This window comes from Mauremys reevesii, linkage group 1, assembly GCF_016161935.1.
Source record: "Mauremys reevesii isolate NIE-2019 linkage group 1, ASM1616193v1, whole genome shotgun sequence".
Taxonomy (NCBI): Eukaryota; Metazoa; Chordata; order Testudines; family Geoemydidae; genus Mauremys; species Mauremys reevesii.
This window is the reverse complement of record NC_052623.1, coordinates 208,978,288-209,004,758: the sequence shown is the minus strand read 5'-3', so window position 1 is coordinate 209,004,758 and position 26,471 is coordinate 208,978,288. Positions and strand designations below refer to the sequence as shown.

General features: G+C 43.5%; 1 protein-coding gene across 1 annotated transcript; it reads left to right on the top strand.

The window, feature by feature from the left end:
• Positions 1-519: 519 nt before the first annotated feature.
• NHLH2 (nescient helix-loop-helix 2) lies at positions 520-3,870 on the top strand. The gene is made up of 2 exons (XM_039518721.1): positions 520-573; positions 3,166-3,870. The coding sequence occupies exon 2, from the start codon at positions 3,189-3,191 to the stop codon at positions 3,594-3,596; it is 408 nt and encodes a 135-aa protein (XP_039374655.1). The 5' UTR covers positions 520-573; positions 3,166-3,188; the 3' UTR covers positions 3,597-3,870.
• The last annotated feature ends 22,601 nt before the right edge of the window (positions 3,871-26,471 follow it).

Sequence of the window (26,471 nt, the reverse complement as noted above, 5' to 3'; positions counted from 1 at the left end):
AGATCATATCAGGGACCTGCATATCATTCTCTCTTTACAGGGGTAAGCCAAGGAGTGCAACATAAATTAAATCTTATCCCGACCATCATCTTTCTCGATTGTGCTGCTATTAGGAAGAAGAGGGGGGAAATATCTTGATTGTGTTTATCTCTGCATCTCTTTTGTTATTTATCGAAACCTGGGAGGAAGAAGAGAAGGGGAAAACAGCACTTTTCAACACATTCCCTCCCCCTGCCCCCAAACGCACCGGCTACAGATATATTATAGATCTCTGGGAGAAAAAAAGACTCTGCCGGGGAAATGTATTTCTAATACGTCTTAAATTACCTACGTTGTTATTTATACTCTCCAAAAATTAGATAACATCTTCCATTTCTGGACCTGCGAGGCCATCACAAGGAATGCGATCTGCCTTTTCCAGTTCAGATAGAACAACTCGCTGCTTTTAATTTATTTTTTATTCTGATTTTGATTTTTCTTTTTAATGTTCCTCTCCTGGAGTTTCGAACTGTAAAAGCACCAGGGTGGGGGACAGGGGGCTTTAAGGAAGACTGTTGCAAAGACTCAGGCAAGGTAAGCTCTCTTGAACTAGTATTCTTTTGCAGGTGAAATTGGAATCGTTTTATTTGAAATCTCTCTTTGTTCGGATTGCCAACCTAGACGCTGGATATTGTTTGAGATCAACCCAAATCGTAAAGAAAGGGAATTCAACACGCTGTATGGACAAACCTTACAGCAACTTTCTCCTATAACTAACGCTATAATTTCCCGTTTTATATGCTGCCACGCTGTACATTTCTCAAGCTATTTATCTATCCCTTCTTTCCAATCAACCTCTCAGCTGCAAGGCGCTACTAATATTTTTCAGAAGAGCTCTGATATTTAACCTGCGTAGTGGCTTGCTATTTTGTTTTGTATTCTTGCTTTCAGAACCTGATTAGTAAAATAATCAGCATTTTAAAATGGCAATAAGGAATTCGGAACGTTCTAGTGATCTCCGAGTCTCTTCTAAATGAAGAAATATCGCTGTTTTTCTTTCCCCCTGTTTTCTGTTTTGTAATCGTTTCATGTTTGTTTCCTTTGCTCTCTACACAGCTTCCTGCAGCTCCACTGTTTGTTTTCTTGACACATTCGCTGGCAAATTGATAGACTTTTAATCCGTGTGGAGGTGTTGTAATAAAACAAGTAGCTACAGAGCGATCTGTATTTTAGACTCCGAATTCCCACTCAGCCTTCCCTCAAACGAAGCTCCTCGATGTGAAAAGCATTTCCAACAGGCTGAAAGCTTACCTGACACCTCACCCTCTATTATTAATTATCGTGATTATTTTATTTAAAATCTTTAATGCGCTCTGAATCATGCAGTCTTTCGTTTGGAAGATTTTTTTGCAAACTCGTTCTGAGTAATAAATAAAATAATAAAATAAAATAATAATAATAATAAATTATGAAATTCCCACAGTAGTTAAGATCACAAACTTTACATTGAAATACTTCGTAATCCTAATTTTTGTGGTAGGATGATGTATTCCCTCCTCCCTCCCCCATGCTACGTTTGTGTCCACGGTTATTCTCTAGTTGCCTGATGTATTGTTTTATTACATGCCGGCATGTCCATATGAGTTCCTGGATTTGTATTGCTGTCTACATGACAGATGGTGTTCTGTGAAGCTGCAAGAAGATACGATTCAATTTTCTTTTGAAAGGCACGTCTAAATTCATTCATTTATTTATATATTTTAGAAGGAAGGAGAGAGGGAATGAAAAGAAATGTGGAAGTTTTAAAAAAAAAAACGTTTTAATAACCTGGAACCCAGAAATATCCCCATCCAATCAGTTACTCTGACGCTATAGATTCAAGAAAATTAGCATGAGAAAGCAGCCCCGCATTGTAGGAAGAATAGAATAGAGGAGATAGACTCAAACCTATAGGATCTAATGTATCTCCCCCATACTTCCACACCGGCCTTGTTATGGTTAAGGAGTCTTGAGTTATATTTCTTTCTATTTTAAGCCATCAAATCCATATTGGATTCCATTTCCCTGTTAAGAAAAAAAAAGTTTAACAGGCCATTGGTAGAGGGGAAATACTGTATTTAGAAATGAAAAAGCTATTTAATATTTGGAAGGTAGCTGAATTATTGTTTTATTATTATTTTGTTTTGTTATTGCTCCCTGGGCCTGTTTCCACAAGCAAACAAACGAGGAAAATGATCAGCGGAAGAATATTCTGTAAAAGCTGTTGACAGCTGTTAGATTGTAAATTATACAGTATGGTTTATTGTTGTTATTATTATTCCTGTGATCACTGGTAGTAACCCTTTCCACTTAATAAAAAAATGGATTTGAGCTTCCTCTATAGAAATCTCCCTGTTATAACCTAGGTAAGATCAAATGTTTTTATCTTTTGTATTGTTCCTATTTTACCGAGATGCGGGTTGTTTTGTTCAGAACCAGTTAGTCGGGATTTACAAACCCTTGGGAGAAGTAGGGAGGTGGCTCAGGCACGGGGAAGGACATTGGTAATTATTATTAAGTAATTAATATTTATAATTATTTATTATAAGTATGTAATGTTTTTCAAAGCCAGGTAAAGGGAGATATAATCAGAGGCTAGAGGGCATGGTTCTACTCCGGAGTAACTCTCCTGAAGTCAATGCAAAGCTAAAACTGACACAAGTGAGAGCAGAATCAAACCCCAGTCTGGTCTGGTTATACCCAACCTGCCTTTGTGCCCAAACACATCGTTGTCTCGTTGTTATCAACAGGCTCTATCTCTAGCGGGTCTCCTGGTTTGATCTGGTGTCTCTTTCTCCTTGGGCCAAATTGTTCTCCCTTGCAACGGTGTCAGTCTGGAGTCACTCCCTTGCCTTGGCTAGATCGACTCCAGCAGGGTTACACCAGCGCGTGTCAGGAGCACAATGCGGCCCTGGGAGGCGATCACCGGCTTGCTCTCCCCATAGCGGAGGGGCACCGTCGCTGGCATTTTCAATGCCGGAGAGTGTCATTGCAGCCCGGATTGGTACTGACGGGTGAGCTCCGCGAGCGGGGCGGGGCGGGGCTGGGTCGGGGAAAGGGGCTTTGCCGGTCGGCTTGCACAGTAACAGTGTGGACTTTTCTGTTTTGTGCCTTCCTCCTTCCCTTCCCCTGTCCGTGTCACTGAAGGGTCATTTCCCCACCCCACCAAAATGATGCTCAGCCCGGACCAAGCGGCGGATTCCGATCACCCCTCCTCGGCTCCCTCGGACCCGGAGTCCCTGGCGGGGCCCGACACCAAGGGGCTGCTGGGCTGCTGCGTCTCGGACCCGGAGCCGGTGGAGGAGGGCGGCGGGGAGGGCAAGGGGGGCGGCCGGGCGGCCCTGCACCCCCAGCAGCTGAGCCGCGAGGAGAAGCGGCGCCGGAGGAGGGCCACGGCCAAGTACCGCTCGGCCCACGCCACCCGCGAGCGGATCCGGGTGGAAGCCTTCAACCTGGCCTTTGCCGAACTGCGCAAGCTGCTGCCCACCCTGCCCCCGGACAAAAAACTCTCCAAGATCGAGATCCTGCGCCTGGCCATCTGCTACATCTCCTATCTCAACCACGTGCTGGACGTGTAGGGGCTGGGCCGCGCCAGAGCGGGACCGCGGAGGCACTGATGGAGGGGAAGGAGGCGACGCGCACTGCCGGGAGGTGATACTGACAAGGGGAGACACTTGCAACATATTCCACCTGGGGAAGGGAGGGGGCATCCTGGGGGCCCTCTGGGCCCTTCCTGGCAGCCCCAGGGGTGTACTTGAATCTTTGGGGTCAGCTTTGGGGGGTTCCCCAGAGTCTTTCGGCTCAGACATTGCAGATGCATCTGCGTTTTCCAAGACAGCTGTAGGGCTGATAACCAGCCAAGATCATTCATATCAATAGACCAACTCGCTGTCTCCTGCAGAGCTAGCTCCTTTGGAAATCACTCCAGACTTCGCAGGTAACATTTCATTGTCCTCCCTTTCTTACTGAAGGAGCGCTCAGAGCTGTGATGGCTTTAGGGGACAAAAGCTCAGAAATTAGAGACTTTTTTATTTCTCCTCCATGAAAATCGCACAGTGCCCTACACAAAATGCAAGAGACGAGTTTGTTTTTCACGCGAGAACTTTTACAATTAGCCTCCAATTCAGCAAAGCACTTAAGCACTTGCCAGGTCAAGGGAACTTTAAAACGGGCCTAAGTTCTACAAGCTTAAGTGCTTTGCTGAATGAGGACATTAAAGACTCAGAAGGTAATAGGAAGCTATAAAGAAACATAAAAAGGGAAAGGGCAGATGCATTTCCAAAGTCTTCTGAGGGTTTATAAAAATATACTGAATAGTTTGCAAGGTTTTCTTTTTAAAAATCATTTCCCACCTATACCGCAAGGTGGAAGAGCAGTTTGGTGACACAAATATAGAACGTCCAGGTTTAAGAAGGAAAATGTAAAATCAGATTGTTTTTCAGGCTGTCAAGTGCCCCTTTATATATCCAAAAACATCTACTTGTGACCTTAAACATGTGACCCATGGGTGCAGTTAAAAATAACTATTTTTTATTTAAGTTAGAAGGAGTAGACAATTTATTTTTTTCAAGACCTATTTATTTTTCTGAGTGGTGGCAATTTTACTTTGGATATTTTGTGCCAATTGGTTTATATAGTCGAGTGTTTACACTTTCTCCTGTGGAATATTATGTCTAACTTTTCAAGTGTTTGTTGGGATCAATACAGTGGTTATTTGTTTTTTGCTCCAGTTATATTGCACTTGTATATGACAACCTTCCCTTCCGCCCTGTTTCTAAGTATATTTTATATATTAAGACATTTGTTCTTGAACGATTTTTCTTTTTTGTGTGGGATCAACACTAGCACTTCACTAGGGTTTTTTTTTTCAAATACTTGTTGTTATTCTGAAGTATACTTATGTCTGAAAAGTACTTTGCAAACAGTTTATAAGGGAAGTAGTTTTTTGTCTGTGTGCGCGCGTGTGTGTGTGCGTGCGTGTGTATGTATGTGTGTGGTATTTTTTTAGGAAATGACTTTTTTCCTAAAAAAAAATTTAAAAAAAGAAATAAAAATAAAATAAAATAAAATAAAAAAATCCAGGACTACTTTCCTTTGTAACAACCAAAAAAATTCTATAACCTGAAAATGTTTCATGTTCTCTGCTGTGAATCTCTCAAAACAAGGAGCGCGTTTTAGAGACAAAAAAAAGAAAAAAGAAGTCTGCGATCCAAAGATTTTAATCTTTTTCAGGGTTTTTTTGTGTGTCTCTGTTGCTTTATATAATGCAATATTTTGTAGTGAAAATAGATAAATCTGGTTTCTATCTGACGCGTTTTTCATATCTCTCATGAATGGTGCGCTGTTTTGCATATAAATAAAAGTATCAAATAAAGCTGGTTTTTCCTAATTATTTTTCTTTGTTTTTTCCAAAGGTGGGAATTAGAAAGGATGCACAGCCAGTATTTGCATGAGATCTTCTAAAGTTGTCTATGAAAGAGTCTCAACAGGTTGCACAAAAAGGGACAGTTTCTGACTGATACTAAAGATAATAATTTATCTGATAATAAAGAAATCCCTCAAATAAGGCCCTGATCCTATAACTGGGCTCAACAGAATCAGTTGCAGATCAGGGCCTAACTGTGTATGAGCTGCAGGACATTTCTTTCATCCCCTGCTCATTCCACTGGGCATCTGGGAGCACACTTTAAAGTTCAGGCTGTGAAGTCAAATCAAACCTTTAGAACCACCTGTTTTTACAAATTGTTTCTGACGCATTCATCTATGAGGCTGGTATTTTACATGCTTTGTCCCTGTCTGAATGAGAGGTGTTTAGTTTAAGTTTAATTAAAATCCCTTCTCCCACTTCTGATTTGGGTTCAGTGAAATAAAAATACACTTTTGTTTATAAAAACTCCAACCCCACTTATTTGGACAGGGCTACAGCTAAAATGACTGACATTTGAAACGTGGCATTAATGTAGACCTGATTCTGTAAAGGTATATTACCGGGGTGAAAATCACACCGTGCAGAGGACCAGACAAGGCCTAAGCACCACTTCACTGACAATTAAGCTCTTGTCTGGCTCCTCTGCGTGGAGTGAATTTACCTACAGTGCTTTACACTATGAGTAGTCCCATTGACTATAGGACACATCTTTAACCTTCACCGTAGTAATAATGTCCATCATCAGGCCCACAATCTTCACTGATGAATAGAGGCTTTGCTTAGTTTGAAAAAAAAAAAAAAGATTTGATTAGCCACAGTCCTGACCAGCTGAAAAACTGTACACTGAGAAGGTACAGTAGAAGATGTTAACTCTAAAGGTGCATACTTTCATATGCACTGTGCAGCATATACAGATATAGCAGCCAGATGCACCCTTTTCAGAATGTTACAACTTTAAATGATCATGTAATTTTAAAACTTGTGCTCCAGTTTTCTTCAAATCTGGCTTGTTTCACGTAGACCACACAGAGATTTATACATTATGCCAAGTGTGATAACAACTGACTGAGCAGATTTGAAGGTATGAACATTTACATTCAGCAAGCCCTGGCACTGCCTTAATTCACACATACTTACAAGGTCCGTTTACAAGTGTGGAAATGCACATTAGGGCCAGATTCTACTCTCAGTTACACAGCTGTAAACCAGTAGTAAGCCCACCAGTGTAAATAGGCTGCAGTACTAACATACAGAAATCAATCCTTGGCTGACTGGTGCCTCTAAGTGGACCAGTTTCTGCTTTAACTGAAGTCAATGAGGGGTGAGGGGTAGTAACAGGATCAAATCCCAAGTGTGACTTTTTCTACTGACATTGGCAAATTCCAGTTGTCATTTGATGGCTGATGCCAGTTAATTATAAACAACTAAGTCTTTTGTTCCCCACTTCCTTCTTTTTCTTAAAAATAAAAATCATCATCACTGAGGAAATAAACACAAGAAACAAAGTTAGTGCAATGTGAAGTCTGCATGGTTAAGCATGCAAAAGCCAGGAAATGCCAAAATGAAGATCAAATAAACAACCTTAACTCTACCCCCTTGTGCTTATGCGTTATGAGACAGATAACATCCTCAGTTCATAGGTGATCTTGGATACACTGTACCGAAGTTAGTAGCAAAATGTATTATTATTTGACTTACAGGATGTGGTCACATGTTAAGGAATATATATCATTTTGTGCAACCCCACCAGCAGGCAGAGTGCAAACTTAAAATGAATATTGCTGACTTTTTAATATTTAAACCTGTAACCTTAATGTTGCACTAATGTGGGGTTTTTTGCATTTAATGTTAGACATGATCTCATGCTGCAACCATGGATATGAACATGCTCAAAACTCAGGAAAGTTTAGTTCTGAATCCAGACCTAAATCTGGCCCAGAACAACATGGCTCAGGTCCTTCTCTAATTAATATTGACATAAAGTATAAGACAGAGACCTGGAAAATACCACTAACATACATACATGGGAAATGCCTCCAATGTACAGACCTGGGGCATTCCACTAACTGATATCCAGCATGACATTAATATAAAGAAATAAGACATATCACTAACATATAGCAATGGAGCATGGTACTTCCAATATATGACAAAGAATGCTGTGCTAATATATTGACAAGTGTACATGAATAACATCAGACATGAAGCATGCACCAAACACCAAACACAAGGCATTCTACTGAAACACAGAAATGGATCCTGCTACTAACATAATGACAGAGATCAAACTACTGCACACAGACACTGGACTAACATAAAGATATAGGGCACAAATCTATACCACTTTATCCACAAGTGTCACTTACACAGGTAAGCTTACTGACTTCAAAGGGCCAATTTGCATGAGTAAGGGCTCCTTACATATGCACTGTGCAGTGTATAATGCTCATGTGCATAAGAGATTGCAGGGTCAGGAGCATAGAACATTCTACAAAACATGCAGACATGAGTTACGCTGCTAACAGACAGGCATACATGAGGTAAACTATTTCCAGACATGAAACATGCCTCTAACCTTTAAGCATGGTACATGCTATGTTTATTCATAAATAACTTAGTTACAGACCAAGGAATAGCGCCTTCAGGTTGGATAATGTTACATAACCAGTGCTCAGAATGGGGGAAATAGTGAAGGCGTTTGAAGTGCTTTGATATCTTGCATTATTCCTACAAAAGGAGGAAGGAAACGATTTTCTATTTTGTGTGTGTGAGCTTCAACAAAGAAATGACACTTTTTCAGTGTATTGTTATGACGAAATTCCTAAGCCTATCTATCTATGTCATATTTGAAATAAGGCATACATTTTTAACAGAAAGAGTTATTAACCATGGGTCAACTTATCAAGGATCTTGTTGAATTCTCCATCACTGACCATTTTAAAAACAAGATTGGATCTTTTTCTAAATAATCTGCTCTGGGAATTATTTGGGGGAAGTTCTATGGCCTCTGTCATAGAGTGGGTCAGACTAGATGATCACAATGGTCCCTTCTGGCCTTGGAATCTATCTATCTATCTATCTAGTAACCCAAGTAACCTCGCCCTTTTAGTGTGGATAGATATAATCTAATATTAGCCATTATTTTTCTATGCTCTTGTTTTATTCTCTAAGGGAAGAAAGTTCAGTAACCACAATCACAATCACCCCAAAAGAAAAAGGCACTCTCCCGCAGTTTTTGTTTCTTCCTACCGAGGTGATTTTGTTTCCCCTGCCTCTCTCCCGGTGCTGGATTTCTCCTTTCTGTCCAAGATGGCCATGCTGTTTTATCCTGTGTTTTATTTGCATGTGGGCCTCAGATTTGTCTTTGGCTTCTTGTATGGTTTGGGATGAGACCCTCCCGTCTCCTGGGAGGGGGGCAGGTGTTGCTCCAGTCGAGCGAATGGAACCAAATTACAGGACCGTCTGTCACCTCCTCTGGGAGATGGCGGAGGGAGGGAAGGAGGGGAGGGAGGCAGGATGCCACATGACAGAAAAGAAAGGCAGAACATTATCCTGATGCCGATAAGAGCCTGAAAACATGAGTCACACCAGCCCTCAGCCCCACCCTAAAATAGGCAGCAGCAGCCACCTGAGAGAGAAATGTCAGTATTAGAGACAGAAATAAACTCAGATACTGAGCTTGAACAGCACAGGCTTAAAACTGAACACGGCTCACATCTGCCAAACTTTCACACCCTCCCGCCCCAAGAAAAACCCAAAACAAAACAAAACTGGGCCACTCAACAGGCCCTTCTCTCAGCTTCTCACCTCTTTGAACTTTCCCTCAGGCCTCCATACAATAGGCTCTTCTTCCTAGTGACTTCCCCACAATTTTCTCTCCAGGAACTAGTTTGGGGAAGGTCTCGTCTACATCTGGTTCCCCTCAGAACACTGGGTCTGGAGCCCCAGGATTCAAATACCCTGCCTTAATCCACCTTTGGGCTGATACCCTGTGGGAGAAGCTCTGCAGAGACAGGGATCATCCCAGGACGAAATGAAGTGGACATAGATTGGGTGCTTTATTTAAATAGTGTTGTCTTGTGGTGAGAAGGCATGCCTGGGCATCAGGGTTCCTGGATGCTCTTCCTGGCTCTGCCACTGACCTCCTGTGTGGGCTTGGGCAAGTCATTTAACCCAGTCAGTGTCCCATTCTGTAAAATGAGAGGTGGAGTATGTGTGAAAGGGAGAGGTGTGTGTATATATATGAGCATGTGACGGGAGGGATGTAGAGGAGGGGGGGAAGTGTAGAGTGGGGGATGTGTGAGGGGGAGAGGTATGTGTATGTGAACGGAGGGATGTAAGAGAGGGCAGGTGTATGAGGGGGAGAAGACATGTATGTGATGGGAGGGGTGTAGGGGGTGGCAGGGTGAGTGTGTGAGGGGGAGGGGAATGTGTATACGAAGGGAGGGATCCATAGGCAGAAGGGAGGGAGGTATATGAGTGTGGGGTGGGGGATGTGTGAGGAGGGAGGTATGTGTACCTGAAGGGAGGGATGTAGGGAGGAAGGTGTGTGAGTGGGAGTAAGTATATGAGAGGGCAGGAGATGAAGACTGGAAGGGAAAGTAGTATGAAGCGTAAGGAAGGGGAAGGGTTTGAGTGGGTGGGACTTGATGGGGGTATATGAGAGAGGAGAGAAGATGCTCAGGATGGCCACAGATGATAGTCATCTTGAGAATTACAAGTAGTCATTATAGGAAATTCAAATCAGGAGGAGACTGATGCCATGTAGGATGGAGCCACAGGGAGTCATTAATTAGACATTAAAGACTGCTGAAAGGAGTGAATGGCAATATTAATGGTGTCCATATAGAGAGGGACATTCTGTCTGAGTACAAAGGACAAGGGATTTGATTTTACCCCCAGTTTACTCTTTCCATGAGCTGTCGGTCTGTTTCTCTTTCTAAATCCTCCTGCACATACAAGTGGTGAAAGACTGCAGCCTCGGGGGCCAAAGGACAACAAAGGTTTATGAACCAGATAAACAATCTGGCTTAGTGATGTTTGGAGAAAGAAAGAAAGAAAGAAAGAAAGAAAGAAAGAAAGAAAGCCGAGATGGGCTATAGGTCTATGATCTTGGGAAGAGCTGAGTTTGGAGGGATTTCCTTGTGCAGACACAGTGGGAAAAGACCAAGCTTTCACTGCCTACTCAAGCTAAACTCCCATAGACATCAATCAGATTTTTGCCAGGTAAAGGACTGCAGGATCCATCCCTGTTTTAAACACAAGCTTCACAATTTTCCAAGAATCAGTTCCTACAGGAATAGCCACAAATCTATACTGGACATAGCAGAAATGGTGTCCTTGGCAGATGGTGGTTTCCCTCAAGCTGCAGTCTCAAGGCCCAAGTGTGAAAGCTCTCAGCATGAGGCGTTCCCACTGGAATCAATGCGGCAAGCCAAGTGTGACCTTACTCTTCAGATGTGGGGACTTTGCTGCCATCATCCAGCAATGGGGGCTGAAGCAAACATTAATCAATTGAATTAATTAAATGAAGACCGAGGGAACACTGGTTTATTCTAAGACTAAGGTTCAGCTTCTGATACCACTTACACAGGTGTAAATCCAAAGCAGCTCCAATGATGTCACCAGAGTTACTTGCGATTTCATAGAATCATAGATTATTAGGGTTGGAAGGGACCTCAGAAAATCATCTAGTCCAACCCCCTGCTCAAAGCAGGGCCAATCCCCAACTAAATCCCCAAATGGCCCCCTCAAGGATTGAACTCACAACCCTGGGTTTAGCAGGCCAATGCTCAAACCACTGAGGATTTACAGGAGGAGAAGGATGCAATAGCACCCAAAGGCCCCAATCATGATTGGGCCCTCATCAGAATCTGGTCCTAAATATCCAGTCCCAACATTCTTATTGAGTCTTTACTCAGGCAGAACTCCCAGTGGACCTGACATTCTATAGGGCTAGAGTCTATTTTTTACTGTCACAGTTTCTGACCTTGTCTGAATTGCCCAAAACAAAACTAGGGTCAGGTAAACTGGTTCAGATAAAAAAAACTAGAGATAGGCTCAAGCTAAAAAATTCTCATCTGGCTTTTGAACTCTCCAGAGTGGGGAGTCCTGCACTTAGGACGGAAGAATCCCATGCACTGCTACAGACTAGGGACCGAATGGCTGGGTAGCAGTTCTGCAGAAAAGGACCTAGGGGTTACGGTGGACGAAAAGCTGAATATGAGTCAACAGTGTGCCCTTGTTGCCAAGAAGGCTAATGGCATTTTGGGTTGTATAAGTAGGGGCATTTCCAGCAGATCAAGGGATGTGATCATTCCCCTCTACTCAGCACTGGTGAGGCCTCATTTGGAGTAGTGTGTCCAGTTTTGGGCCCCACACTACAAGAAGGATGTGGATAAATTGGAGAGAGTCCAGCGGAGGGCAACAAAAATGATTAGGGGACTGGAGCACATGACTTATGAGGAGAGGCTGAGGGAACTGGGATTGTTTAGTCTGCAGAAGAGAAGAATGAGGGAGGATTTGATAGCTGCTTTCAACTACCTGAAAGGGGGTTCCAAAAAGGATGGATCTAGACTGTTCTCAGTGGTAGAAGATGACAGAACAAGGAGTAATGGTCTCAAGTTGCAGAGGGGGAGGTTTAGGTTGGATATTAGGAAAAACTTTTTCACTAGTAGGGTGGTGAAGAACTGGAATGGGTTACCTAGGGAGGTAGTGGAATCTCCTTCCTTAGAGTTTTTAAGGTCAGGCTTGACAAAGCCCTGGCTGGGATGATTTAGTTGGGTTTGGTCCTGCTTTGAGCAGGGGGTTGGACTAGATGACCTCCTGAGGTCCCTTCCAACCCTGAGATTCTATGATCCAGGGTTTTAATTCAGCCTCCTCCTAATAGGAACCTATCAAACTTTTGCCCCAAACTGAACTCAAGATGGAGAAAGGAAAAGAGAAGATGTGAGTGAAAGAAAAGATGTGAGAAAGGGAACAGGCCTATCACCAGGCTGTGGAAGGGACTGAATTGTCCCTCCTGAGCCTGCCCAATGTTCCAAACTGCTAAGGGCTTGGCTACACTGGAGAGTTGCAGCGCTGGTGGAGGCTTTCCAGCACTGCAACTTAGTAACTGTCCACACCTGCAAGGCACATCCAGTGCTGCAACTCCCTGGCTGCAGCGCTGGCTGTACACCTGGTCTGCTTGAGGTGTAACAAGTGCAGCGCTGGTGATGCAGCGCTGCTCATCAGGTGTGGCCACACACCAGCACTGTTATTGGCCTCCAGGGTATTAGGAGATATCCCAGAATGCTTTTAACTAAATTACTCTCTTTCTTTTGTTATGCAGCCTCTCTTTGTTTTGTTGTGAACTCGGGGCTCCGGGCAGGGCCGGCTCCAGACCCCAGCACGCCAAGCGCGCGCTTGGGGCGGCGTCCCAGCGGGAGGGCAGCAGGTGGCTCCGGCGGACCTCCCGCAGGCATGCCTGCGGAAGGTCCGCTGGTCCCGCAGCTCTGGTGGAGCATCCGCAGGCATGCCTGTGGGACGTTCACCGGAGCCGCGGGGCCAGCGGACCCTCCGCAGGCATGTCTGCGGGAGGTCTACCGGAGCCACGGGACCGGCGACCGCTAGAGCGCCCCCCGCGGCGTGCCGCCATGCTTGGGGCGGCAGAAATCCTAGAGCCGCCCCTGGCTCTGGGGCTCCGGGAGCTGCTTATCTAAAAAACAAACACAGCTCCTGTTTGCTGTGATCAATCTGTAACTGACTGTGAATAAGCAAATGAGATAACCCCTGTGAATGAGTGTTTGCTTGATGAGAGAAACAGCGGGGGCAGGGCGGAGAAAGGGAGTCCGTTGGAGCAGCTGCTTATCTGGTCTGCAGGCTGTTTGCAGTTAAGAGTAAGGGGTCGGGAAAATTTTCTGATTTTGCAAGGCAGGGAGCTGATACACAGTGTCGGCTCCAAAAATCCACTCTCTCTCTCTCTCCCCCGGTCCCTGTCACACTCCACCCCACCCCCCTCTTTTGAAAAGCACGTTGCTGCCACTTGAACGCTGGGATAGCTGCCCATAATGCTTCACTCCCAACAGCGCTGCAAATGCTGCAAATGTGGCCACACTACAGCACTGGTAGCTGTGAGTGTGGCCACACACCAGCGCTTTCCCTACACAGCTGTACGATCAGCGCTGTAACTCCCAGCGCTGCAACTCTCAAGTGTAGCCAAGCCCTAAGATTGGGGCTGCCTTATGTTTCTGTTTTATTTGGTGGTAGCCTCACTGGAGAGATGGGCACCTGTCAGGATGACATTGCAGGAGGCTAACCTTAGCCTGACCTGGGCCTAAACTGAACTCCCCAGTATGAACACTCCAGGCTTTGGGAAATCCAGGCCCAAGCTTTGTGGCCAGGGCCCATCTCTCATGTGAGCCAGCCATTGCTGCGCAGTTATGTGTTGTCCGTCCAAGAGCAGATTTGGGGAGGTTCTTTCTTGACAAGGAGACAAAGAAAATAGCTGGGCCCACTGGTTCAGAGATAAACTTGGGAGGCAAAAATCACCATCCTATACATGGACATCAGACCCTCTTCCTCAAAGCCTACTCTTTGCTATTCAGCTTTATACTGGGGAACTGTACAGTACCTCCCCTGATATTCCATTGGTGGAGTCCCTCACATAGCTCTGCTGATGCACCTCATTTCTGCCCTGCAGTGCCTCAGTTCCTCACACAGCTCTGCCAAAGCACCCCATCCAGACCTTCAGCCCCCTTACTAATTCAGTTCCCAGGTCTTTCCTGAGCAGAGACCGCCAAATATGTTGAACTGTATGATGTTTTTGTGACATTTACACAGCAGACTGGTACAGACTTCCCAACTCAGTGTCCCTTGTGACAAAACCTAGAATTTGAACCCAGATCTCTAGAGGTAACCTTATCCCACTGGATCGACTTCTGTGTTACCACTAAAGCACCGATGAACAGCTGAACTGCAATGCATTCTTGATCTCCAAACACTCATAATCTCCTTTCTGTGTGATTTTGAGACACACAAACTCTGCCTACCTGCCTGTCAGTAACATATTTGTTAATAATTTACCTGCTTGATTAGCTGGGCACAAGTAACCAAAATGCATTTTATTAAGCCAAATATAAAGTTATACATCTAAGGACAAAGAATGTAGGCCATACCTGCAGGATGGGGGACTGTATCCTGGAAAGCAGGGATTTGGGGTTGTGGTGGATAATCAGCTAAAGACGAGCTCTCGATCTGACTCTGTGGCCAAAAGGGCTAATGTGATCCTGGGATGTATAAATAGGAGAATCTTGAATAGGAGTAGAGAGGTTATTTTACTTCTGTAGTTGGCACTGGTAGGACTGCTGCTGGAATACTATGTTCAGTTCTGGTGTCCATAATTCAAGATATTGAAGAGGGTTCAGAGAAGAGCCAGGAGAATGATTAAAGTATTAAACATGCCTTGTAGTAATGAAATCAAGGCGCTCAGTCTATTTAGCTTAATAAAGAGAAGGTTAAGGGGTAATTTGATCACATCTAAAAGTACCTACACAGGGAATAAATATTTAATAATGGGCTTTTCAATCTAGCAAGAAAGGTGTAACATGATCCAATGGCTGGAAGTTGAAGCTATACAAATTCAGACTGGAAATAAGGCGCACATTTCTAACAGTGAGGGTAATTAACCATTGGAATAATTTACCAATGGTGATGGCAGATTCTCCATCACTAGCAATTTTAAAATCAAGATTGGATGTTTTTCTAAAAGATCGGCTGTAGTTCAAACAGGAATTATTTGGGGGAATTTCTGTGGCTTGTGTTATGCATATGGTCCTGACAAATTCACGGCCATGAAAAACACATCACAGACCATGAAATCTGGTCTCCTCCATGAAATCTGGTCTCCCTCATGAAATCTAGCTATTGTAGCGGTGCCATGATACTGCCACCCTTACTTCTGTGCTGCCTTCAGAGCTGGGCACCCAGAGATTGGTGGCTGTTGGCCAGACACCCAGCCCGGAAGGCAGAGCCACTGCCAGCAGCAGTGCAGAAGTAAGGGTGGCATAGTATGGTATTGCCAACCATACTTCTGCACTGCTGCTGCTGATGGCACTGCCTTCAGAGCTGGGCACCCAGCCAGCAGCCTCAGCTCTCTAGATGCCCAGCTCTGAAGGCAATTTACTTCTCTGCTGCTGCTGACAGCAGCACTGCCTTAAGAGCTGGGTTCCTGGCCAGCAGCCACCACTCTCTGGCCATCCAGCTCTGAAGGCAGTACGGAAGTAAGGGTGGGAATACTGTGACCCACATGACTCTTTTTTGGATAGGGACTCCCACGATTACAATGCCGTGACATTTAAGATTTAAATATCTAAAAATGTGAAATTCAAGATTTTTTAAATGCTATGACCATGAAATTTACCAAAATGGACCATGAATTTGGTAGGGCCCTAGTTGTGCAGGAGGTCAGATGATCACAATGGTCCCTTCTGGCCTTGGAATCTATGAATCAGTAAAAAACATCCACACTGTAGCAGCACCATATTAAAGGGAAAATACAGTATTTAAAGGGACCATATTTAATAAAGTAGCATTATGAGAGGCCAAAGCACTTACAGTTTGGATCCAAGGGCCGTGTCCCACCAGCCATCCAGTTATTACAGCAGAGCACAACACTCAAGCATGAAAGGCAGAAGAGGCTGCAGGTGGAACCAGTTCAAATCCAGCCCTGGTTGGTACTATCTGAAATGCATTACCCTCAGAAGTATGGTTGATGGCCTGCATGGAATGAGTTGGTGGGGCTCATTATAGTTCCTAGTGAGGCAGGTGTCCACAGCATAAAAACCACCTTTACAATTGGCACTAACTGGAAATCTCAGCAGATACACCAAGCACTAAATGCATGGTGGAGGGTCCCCATTTCCCTTCAGATATAGTCATTCCAGGGCAGGGTTAAGGCAGGTTGGTGAAGCAGCCTAGGGAAACCTGCCCTCCATTTTAGCATAAACAAGTTGTTAATAGCATCCATCTCCTTCCTGCTCGATGAAGCTCACTTAATTACTGTACTTTCAAGTCGCAGTAATCTGGATGCGGATACATATGAAACAAACTGAAAGGAAACGGAGTTTATGCAACAATATAGAAATGCTTCTTCTAAAAGGAAAGGCCCATTAAGATAAGGATGGTTAGATGGACTGGAAGAACCTTGTAAAAGATAATTGCATTGAAAACAACAGCGCCTTCAGCAGGGGAATTTCTGCCAAGTTAAAGTTATAAAACTGTTACAATCAGGGAAGTGTCTATATATGAACAGCCCTACTATGCATTGTTGCTCCCGGTGTGTCTCTGAGTCGCATCTTCTGAGTTTACTAACACAAACAAGGCTTAGCTCCCCTGGGTCCTGCAGCCAATGGGGAGCATCTCCATGCCTCAGTTCCCCATCTTTAACACGGGCCTAATAATCCTTCCTTATTCCACCCTCCAACTGGTTGAACTATACGCTCTTTGGGGCAGCCACTGTCTTTTCTGTGTCGGTGTGTGCCTAGCACAATGGGCAGTAATGGAAAGAGGAAGAGAGTGAGATGGGCAGCAGGGAATCTTCCCACTTGGAGACTCTCTCCACAGTGAGAGACAGAAAACAAAGCAGAGCCATACAACACAGTGAACCAGACATCACAATCACTGAATGGGGAGCTACTCGATATTTCTTGTTATCTTCGTATTTGATGTATGTCACCCCCTGCATTACTTACAGCCTACCATCCAACCAGTGCTGAATTTGTGCTCTGGGCTTGCTGTATCAGTTGGGAAAGTAAAAGAATTGCTTGAGCCCTGGCACCTCTTTCATTACAAATGAAGCGCTGAAATCCACCCCCTGCTCTGAATATGGAATTATTCCTTTCTTTTTCTATGGTGCTCTCATTGTTGGATCTTCGTTATTTACAACCATTAATTAACTGATTTTGACAACAACCTGGTGCAGTGAAGTGCTATTATCATCCACGTGTTACAGAAAGGGAACTGAGGCACAGAGATAAAAGCCAAAATTGTCAAAAGGGTCCACTAATTTGGGGGGCCCAATCTGAGCAATCTCGGGCCTGACTTTTCAGAGTATCAGGATGTGCCCATACAGCCAAGAAAAACTCACGGTGCCACGTCTCAGAGCCTGAGTCAGTTGATTTGGGCTCACAGGGCTTGGGCTGCAGGGCTGAAAATAGTAGTGTAGACATTCCTGCTCAGGCTGGAGCCTGGGCTCTGAAACCTGGGGAGGATCTCAGAGCCCAGGCTCCAGCCTGAGTGGGAACGTCTACACTGCTAGTTTTAGTTCCGCAAGTCTGAGTCAATTGACCCAGGCTCTGCGACTCAGTGCAGTGTAGGCATACCTTTAATGTTTACATCGATTTATATGTTCAGAGCAGAGTCCCCACTGACGTCAGCTGCAGATCTGCCATTCAGACCCCCGTGTCTCAAGTCGGGCATCCAGAAAATGAGGAACCTACAGTTAGTGGCCACTTGTGAAGTCCTTTCCCTCCCCATTGCCTAGGTGCCATTGGGGGAGCACTGAGAGCACAGAGAAGACATTCTCCTGTGCTCTCAGTCCCAGTGCCTGGAGCCACAGCAGCGCCCCACCTGCCTCGAGCAGCCAGTACAGTCCTACTCCATTCCTGCAGCTCTGGGCTGGGGTATGCTCAATTCTTCTGTGTGGGGTGGCACATACACCATACAGCTGGCTGACAGGAGCTGCGAGGTGATGGAGCATGCTCAGTGCAGACAGAATCTTTGGAGAATTTAGGCGCCAAGTGCTAACAAGTCTCCTCTGAGCACGTGCAAACTGAGATTTTCAGTGGCTCAGAAACCTAAGCAAAAATCATATCCCTAATACCAGGGCAATTTCCTTCCATCTCCCTCTCCCCCAGCAATAGGGTTGCCAACCCCCCAGGACTGCCCTGGAGTCTCCAGGAATTAAAGCCCAATCTTTAATTAAATATTATGTCATGTGATGAAACTTCCAGGAATATGTCCAGCCAAAATTGGCAACCCTACCCAGCAAAGTTCAACAAAACAATTTTAAGGAATTTTTAACATGGGCAAAACAAGGTATCCCCCCCCAATCTTGTTCTGAGAAATGGCTGAACAATTTTACCTAAAACTTTAAACAAGAATATCACCAGGCATGGAAAATTTCAACTCGAACTGTTAAAGTCTGGCACAGTGATAACCAACTGGAAACAGGGTTTTATAGTGGGGAATATCAGGCAGCTATAACTATAGGCATCGCTACCTGCACCACCTGTAATTCTGTACTACTATTTTATAAAAGCAGCTGTTGTGGAAAGCCAATAGAGGATTTTTTAGCATATCCATCCACTGGTATTGCAATTCACCGTAATATTCAGGCCTCTATCCCTTCAGTGCACTCCTCACTGCCACCATCACCACTTTCATCCCTTCTCCTTCCAACCCCCACACATCACCCACCAGATCATTAATCCCCAGAAATCACCTCTCCTGGTTGCTTGACAGATGAATTCAGCTAAGGCATGTAGGGATAATATATCAATCACACACATGGTAAGCCTAGGCTCCTGGGGTCTGCATTTGAATGATATACAAGACAAGTGCCATCCTGTGCACTTTCCATATTAGATGGATCCTCCATCTGATTATGTTTGGAGAGAGGGAGGAGGAGGCATTTGGTAAAACAAATCTCCTGTATTAGATTAGCCTCTGCAATCGGAAGGAATGATAGTTACTCTCTTGCATTAGGATGAAAATGAAAGGAGCATGGTCAAGATAAGTATGGTGGGCCTGATTCTCCCAATGCCTCACACATTGTTTAATTATTTACAGCTGTGAAAAATTCGAGGTATAACACTGTGAATGAACAATTCTGGTTTGGCAGCATTTTACACCCACTTTGCGGTCACTCGGCACGGATGTAAACAACACCACAAGATGCCAGGCAGTGGAGAATTTCCTGTATTGGAGATTCCTACATCTGTGTTGTTAATAACTCCTGAGATTGGTTAAAAATAAATTCTAAATCTCTCATTTGCATTTCACCTTTTTTGTTGCTTGCTTGCTTTTTGCACATCACTTGGCATGGACAGGTCAACCTCAACAATTTCATTTGCTGTTTCTGGTCATTTTCACTTTCCAAATCTCTCTGCTTCTCTAGCTGAAACAAACAAAGCAACCACCAGCTCTCATTTATATTCTCTAAAATAATTTTGTGAAAACATTTCTTTGACTTCTAGGACTCCAGCCCTGCTCCCAATAAAATCAGTGGGAGACTGGCAATTGACTGTGGCCAAGATTTCACAAACAGGAGCCCAACTTTAATATTTATGCACCTGCTTGATTTTAAAAGCACTGAGCACCCAACAGCTCCCTTTAACTTCAGTGAGAGCAGTTGGGTGCTCAACAAATGAAAATGCGGCAGATGCATAAACATGGACTGAGGAGTCTAGCTTTAGGCTCCTATTTTTTGAATTCTTGGCCTCTAACAGGAGCAGGATTAGGCCTTTTTTTTTTTTAAATCTCCACCCCCTCCATCCCACTCTGGCTTTATTATTTTTATTTATTTATTACAACCAGGGAGTAATCATTTTTACAGCGAGTGTCCCTTCACTGTCATTAGTTAATTTCTTGTATGTTGCATACTCAACAAAAGAAATAACTGAATCTCATTTCCCCATCCTACAAAGATCCCCAGTCTCCCTCTCCATCATTACATTTCTGGAAACTCTTTTCCTTCTCTTTTATTTTAATCCTTGGTGTCCCCTGAGTTCTGTGATTGCATTTAAAACAGATACGACAACATTATGAAGCATTAAACTAATGGCATTTGAGACCATTTTTCTCCCGTAAACCATTATGACTTCTCTGTAACTGCTGGCATAGAGCAGAGAGCCAGCTAACCCTCCCAGCATTATTTCCTTCTATTGCACGCTATCTCCGCTTTGGGATTCTAGGTGCCATCTCTTTCGTTGCTCTTGCTGTAACAGTCCCAGGGAAAGCTGTTTTGATCTTCAAATGAGTTGTTTGGCATGACCGTGATGATAAATATGTGAATGGGGGTTACGATGAATTGCAAAGTACCCACTGAATCCCCAAGGTAGGGAGGAATATGTCTTCCTTCACACCCTTTTGATGTGTTGTTAATTACATGGCTCTGGAACTGTTACCATGTGCAAACACAGTGAAAATTGACTTTCTAAGCCATCCCTGTCCCTCCTGCATATGCTGCACATTCTACCCCAATGGCTCTCTCTATAACAATGATGTTTTAGACTTCTTGCTTGATATTCCAGCTTGATAAATGTTATGTGAATGGAAAGGAATGTAGCATCCTCCAGGCCCGATGATGCATCCTTTACAAAAAAACAAAACAAAACAAAACAAAAACACAACTTACTCTGCATTAGCCGTCCTTTCTCTTGCCGGAATAAAAGCTTTAGCACAGCATGAAAGGGTTGCATGTGCTGAAATGTAGCCCAAGGATATGTGTTATTATCCCTCCCCTCTTGACCAGCAGGGTCTCAGCTCTCTCTCCCTTTCAGCCTTTTGTTTGAACAGATGGGATTGGGGAGTGGAGGGAAAGAAAGGCAGTCTGTTCTCATTAATTCTCCCAGTATACAAACACAAACCTGAGCACTGGGGACCTACAAAATAGGACCGCTTCCACTCCATATCCATTGAGACCATATGTACTGAGACACAAAGAAAGACAGAATATAAAAACATAAGAACATAAGAATGGCCATACTGGGTCAGACCAATAGTCCATCTAGCCCAGTATCCTGTCCTCCAAAAGTGGCTAGTGCCAGCTGTTTCAGAGGGAATAAACAGAACAGGGCAATTTATCGAATGATCCATCCCATGTTGTCCAGTCCCAGCTTCTAGCAGTCACAGGTTTAGAGACCTCAAAGCATGGGGGTGGCTCCCTGACCAGCTTGGCTAATTGTCATTGATAGACCTATCTTCCATGAACATATCTAATTCTTCTTTGAACTCAGTTATACTTTTGGCCTTTACAACATCCCCTGGCAATGAGGCCTACAGGTTGACTGTGTGTTGCGTGAAGAATTACTTCCTTTTGTTTATTTTAAACTTATTAATTAATTTCATTGGGTGACCCCTGGTTCTTGTGTTATGTGAAGGGGTAAATAACTCTTCCTTATTCACTTTCTCCACACCAGTCATGATCTTATAGACCTCTATCATATTCCTCCTTAGTCATCTCTTTTTTAAGCTGCACAGTCCCAGCCTTTTTAATCTCTCCTCATATGGAAGCTGTTCCATACCCCTAATCATTTTTGTTGCCCTTCTCTGTATGTTTTCCAATTCTACTATATCTTTTTTTAAATAGGGCAACCAGAACTCCACGCAGTATTAAAGGTGTGGGCATATCACATATTTATGTTGTGGCATTATGATATTTTCTGGCATATTATCTATCCCTTTCCTAATGGTTCCTAACATTGTTAACTTTTTTGACTACTGCTGTACATCGAGAAGATGTTTTCAAAGAACTATCCACAATTAATCCAAGATCTCTTTCTTGAGTGGTAATAGCTAATTTAGATCCCATCATTTTATACACATAGCTGGAATTTTGTCTTCCAATGTGCATTACTTTTCATTTATTAACATTGAATTTCATTTGCCATTTCATTGCCCACTCACCCAGTTTTGTGAGATCCCTGTGTGAGATCCTTTCGTAACTCTTCACAATCAGCTTTGGACTTAGCTATCTTGAGTAATTTTGCATCATTTTCAAAATTTGCCACCTTACTGTTTACCCTTTTTTTTCATTTCATTTAGAATTGAACTTGAACAGCCCAGTCAGTAGATCTTGGGGGGGGGGGACCTTATCTCTTGCCACTGGGAAAAAAAAAAATCCATTTTTTTGTTTTCTTTCTTAATCAGTTATCAGTCCATGAGAGGACCTTCCTCTTCTTCCCATGATGGCTTACTTTTTTAGCTTTTGGTTTGGGTTGTCTCAACTTTCTGAAAAGAAAAAATAACTATATATACTATCACCCCCTTCCCTTGTCCACATGTTTGTTGACCTCAAAGAGAAAGATTGGTGAGATTGTGATTCATTTTACAAAAGCCATAAAGCCTCTTCCCCAACAAATCAACAATCATGTACATCTCTGTGTCTGATAACTCTTACTATAGTTCAATTTTTTCTTTTGTTGTAGTAAGTGTAGTAGTCTAAGCCTGTATTGCCACTGACCACCTCTGGCATCTTTTAAAAAAAAATTAGCTACATTAGCTACCATCAGTCATCTAGACTACACACCACTGTTAGTAGTTCTGCAATTTCATATCTGAGTTCCTTCAGAACTGTTGGGTGACTACCATCTGGTCATGGTGACTTATTATTGTTTGATTTATCAATTTGTTCCAAAACCTCCTCCATCTGGGGCACTTATTCAGATCTGTCACCTAAAAAGAATGGCTCAGGTGTGGAAATCTTCCTCACATCCTCTGCAGTGAACACCAGTGCAAATAATTCATGTAGCTTCCCTACAAAGGCCTTGTTTCCCTTGATTGCTCCCCTTAAGCACCTTCATTGCCCAGTGACCTCACTGATTGCTTAGATGGCTTCCTGCTTTTGATGTACTTATAAAAAAATTAGCTGTTAGTTTTTGTGTCTTTTGGTAGTTGCTCTTCACATTCTTTACTGGCCTGCCAAATCCTATTTTTACACTTGTCTTGCCAGCGTTTATGCTTCTTCCTATTTTCCTCACTAGGATCTGACTTCCAATTTTTAAAAGATGTTATTTTGTTTCTAACCTCCCCTTTTACTCTGTTGTTTAGCCCTGGTGGCTTTTTTTGGTCCTCTTGCAGATATATAGACATCTACTTGACATCTACCTAAGAAGGCTCCCCCACATCTCTATTTTAGTTTATTCTTTTAGTAATAAAAACATTATTTCATTTTCATTCAGCTCTTTGGTTTAAAAATGCCAACAAGAAGTCTGAGTTGAGTCAAGTCTCAAATGAACAACAACAAATCAGTACAAAGCATGAACTCTAAGGATTTCCAGGATTCTGCTCTTATCTTTCAAATATTCAGAGCTGACTCGGGATGTGCCAGAAGGAACAAGGAACATGGGGATTGCCAGCCCAGATCAGACCAGTGATTCACCTAGTCCAGTATCCAGTCTCAGAGAGTGACCAGTACCAGATGCTTCAGAGGAAGGTACTAGAAACCCTGCAGTAGGCAGCTATGGGATAAACTGCCCTTAGGGAAAGTCTCCTCCTAATCCCACTGGTGAGTGGTCAATTTAAGCCTGACGCATATGGGTTTATGTCCCCACCAAAACTTTTGTTTATCATTAATATATACTAATAGAACTCTGGCTATTGCTAGCTACAAATGTCTAATCCCTGTTGGACTCCTGCTATTAAACTCTTGCTTCAGTGATATCTCGTGGCACTGAGTGCCACAGACTAATTGTGCACTGTGTGAAAAAGTCTTTCCTTTTGTCAGGTTCAGATTTACCACCTCTCAATTTTACCAAACGCCCCCTTCTTCTTGTATTTAAAAGGGACGCCATGTGATTCGGATTCAGACTGTTTGCGCTGTGGCCACAGAACAGGGTGAGGCACCCAGGATATGCACCTCTTGCCACTGCCATGCTGAATGTTCTCATTATCCCTATCATTGAAGGAGGTTTCAGACAACTCCAAGTAGCATTTTGTAGGTCTCATGGCAACTTTCTTTGTCTTAAGAGTGAAGTCTATTTCTGGCCCCAGTTACATCCACCCAGCCCTGCTAAATTTAATGGGACCACAACTGAGAGACGAATGAGCCGGAGAGACTTTCAAAACTGCCTAAAAATGAATCCCAAAATGAAGCATGAGGGCCGCACTTGGCAGATCTGAAATATTAACAGTGGCTGCAGATCAATGGAACCAGGAACTGATCCTTCAGACAGGGCTCTTGATTAAGGTCCATGAACGATCAATTCATTTGATCATAAATCCCTGGAATTCTCAGTCTACCCTAGTGAATACAATACCTGTATGAGGGAAAAGGTGAGCTAAGCCAGAAAATGGCTCTTCCTCAGGCTCAAAATGCCACTGCGAGCCTTGAACATTCTAAGCTTTTGTCTGAGATGCGTAGGAAAAAAAACCTGAGAGCTGTGTCCAGCAGCAAGTAGAGCTATATTTCCTCACAGCCTCATGCATTCAAAATGCTGGCCCTGAGGGAGAGATATGTCACTTTTTCTTTCCCAGGTATTCTGAGTGTAGGGAACGCAGAATAAAAAATGAAATGTTTTTCCGGGGAAGGGGGATGTTCAAAGCAAGAATCCAGGTGTGTAGGGGAGCACTTCTGCCTGGAGAAGGAGCACTGCCTCTGCTCACAGCTTGCTGAGCACTTTCCAGGCATCCAGAGATGGTTTCAAAACTGCACATCTAATACATGTGCAAAGTTACCTCACTTGCACATGCACCTAGTTAGCAAATGTAACAACCCTCTCCCCCAGTGGCCAACAGCTGTGTTTGAACCAGAACCTAGGGCTTTCACTACCAAAGTGCAGACCTCTATCACTGCCTTGAGTTAAAGGGGTACTTCATTAGCAAACAGCAGTAGTAGGTTATAGGTATCTTCTATGTAGACTAGCCATTAGAGGGGGCTGTAACAAATACTTTAAATGCACAATACTCTACTCTACAAACATTACATGCACACAGTTAGCTAAATTAAACAATCAAGTCACAAATTAGCTTTTCTAGTAGGCTGTAATAGTCATTGCTATATTGCACACCTTGACCATTAACAATTGTAGATGGAAGCCGGAATAGAACTCAGATTTTTCTTCAAAAACAGCACAGACCCCAAACACTTGAAAGGAAGAGTTCCTTTAGCTGTTAGCAGTAGAGGGCATACGATGGACAGCTCAGCAGTTCTGATTCCATCCCACAAAGGGCAATATTGCACTTACACACTAGCCAGAACAACAGAATCTAGTTACAAGGGAAAAATAGACTAAGAAAAGGAATAGTTAAAAAGTAAGTCAACAGAGCTGTGTGGGAACCCACATTTCCGTTTCGTGGGAAATTCCCCAGTTTCAAAATTTATTTCCATGCCAAATTAGAACAAAACATTGAATTTTAAAATTTCTGAAAAGAAATGAAATTTTGGGTGAAAAAATTCATTTTGGGTCAATGGAAACACTTAGCTTCAATTTCAACTTTTTAAAGTTTTTATATTATAATTTGTAATGTAACTCTGACAGGATCCCCAGGGTGCAGCCTGGGACTGTGGGACCGCTGTGTCCCCTTAACTCTCTCCAGCCTGGGCTGTCTCTCACAATGCTTTGCTAGTGACAAGCAGCAAACCCCTCCAGGTGCTGTAATTACTCAGCACAACTGCATGTGGAGCCCCACACCCAACTAGATTGCATGAATGCTCCCAGAGCCACTCATGAATCACACAGAGAAAGGCAGCAGCCAAATTCCCCAGCTCTCAGCCTTGTATCTCAGGAATACACCATCTTGCACTGCTCAAGACGAGCAGTGCAAGTTTATTAATTTGTTCACCACTTCATCAATGGAAAGTGGTTATACACCAGCCTTTGCAAAACACAAGATTTGCCACACACTTTATACAAACTCACTGGTAAAGATAAACAGTTAAACAAAGTTATTGATCACAAAAGATAGATTTTATGGGATAGGCAAAAAATCAGAGTTAGTTACCAAAAGAAAAGAAAATATAAGCATGCAGTCTAAACTCTCAACCCTATTAGACTGGGCCACATCTAGATTAAGCAGTTTTTCTCATCCCACTGGATATTGCAATACATACATGGGTTTCACCCTTGAAACCTGGGCCAGTCTCCTCTGTTGGAATCTTCAGTCTCCTGAGTATCCTTGTTGCTTGCAGCATAGGTCGGTGGAGGAGCAAAGGCAAAGCATGGGGCCCCATGTTATGTTTTATACCCTTAGTCCCATGTGCTTGGAGAACATAAGTCCAGGCGTGTCTGTTGGCATTGCTGAGTCACCACCAGGCAAGATGGAGCAA

What these genes read in the sequence shown, in the direction of transcription:
- NHLH2 (XM_039518721.1), top strand. Translation starts at nt 3,189, where the DNA reads ATGATGCTCAGCCCGGACCAAGCGGCGGATTCCGATCACCCCTCCTCG.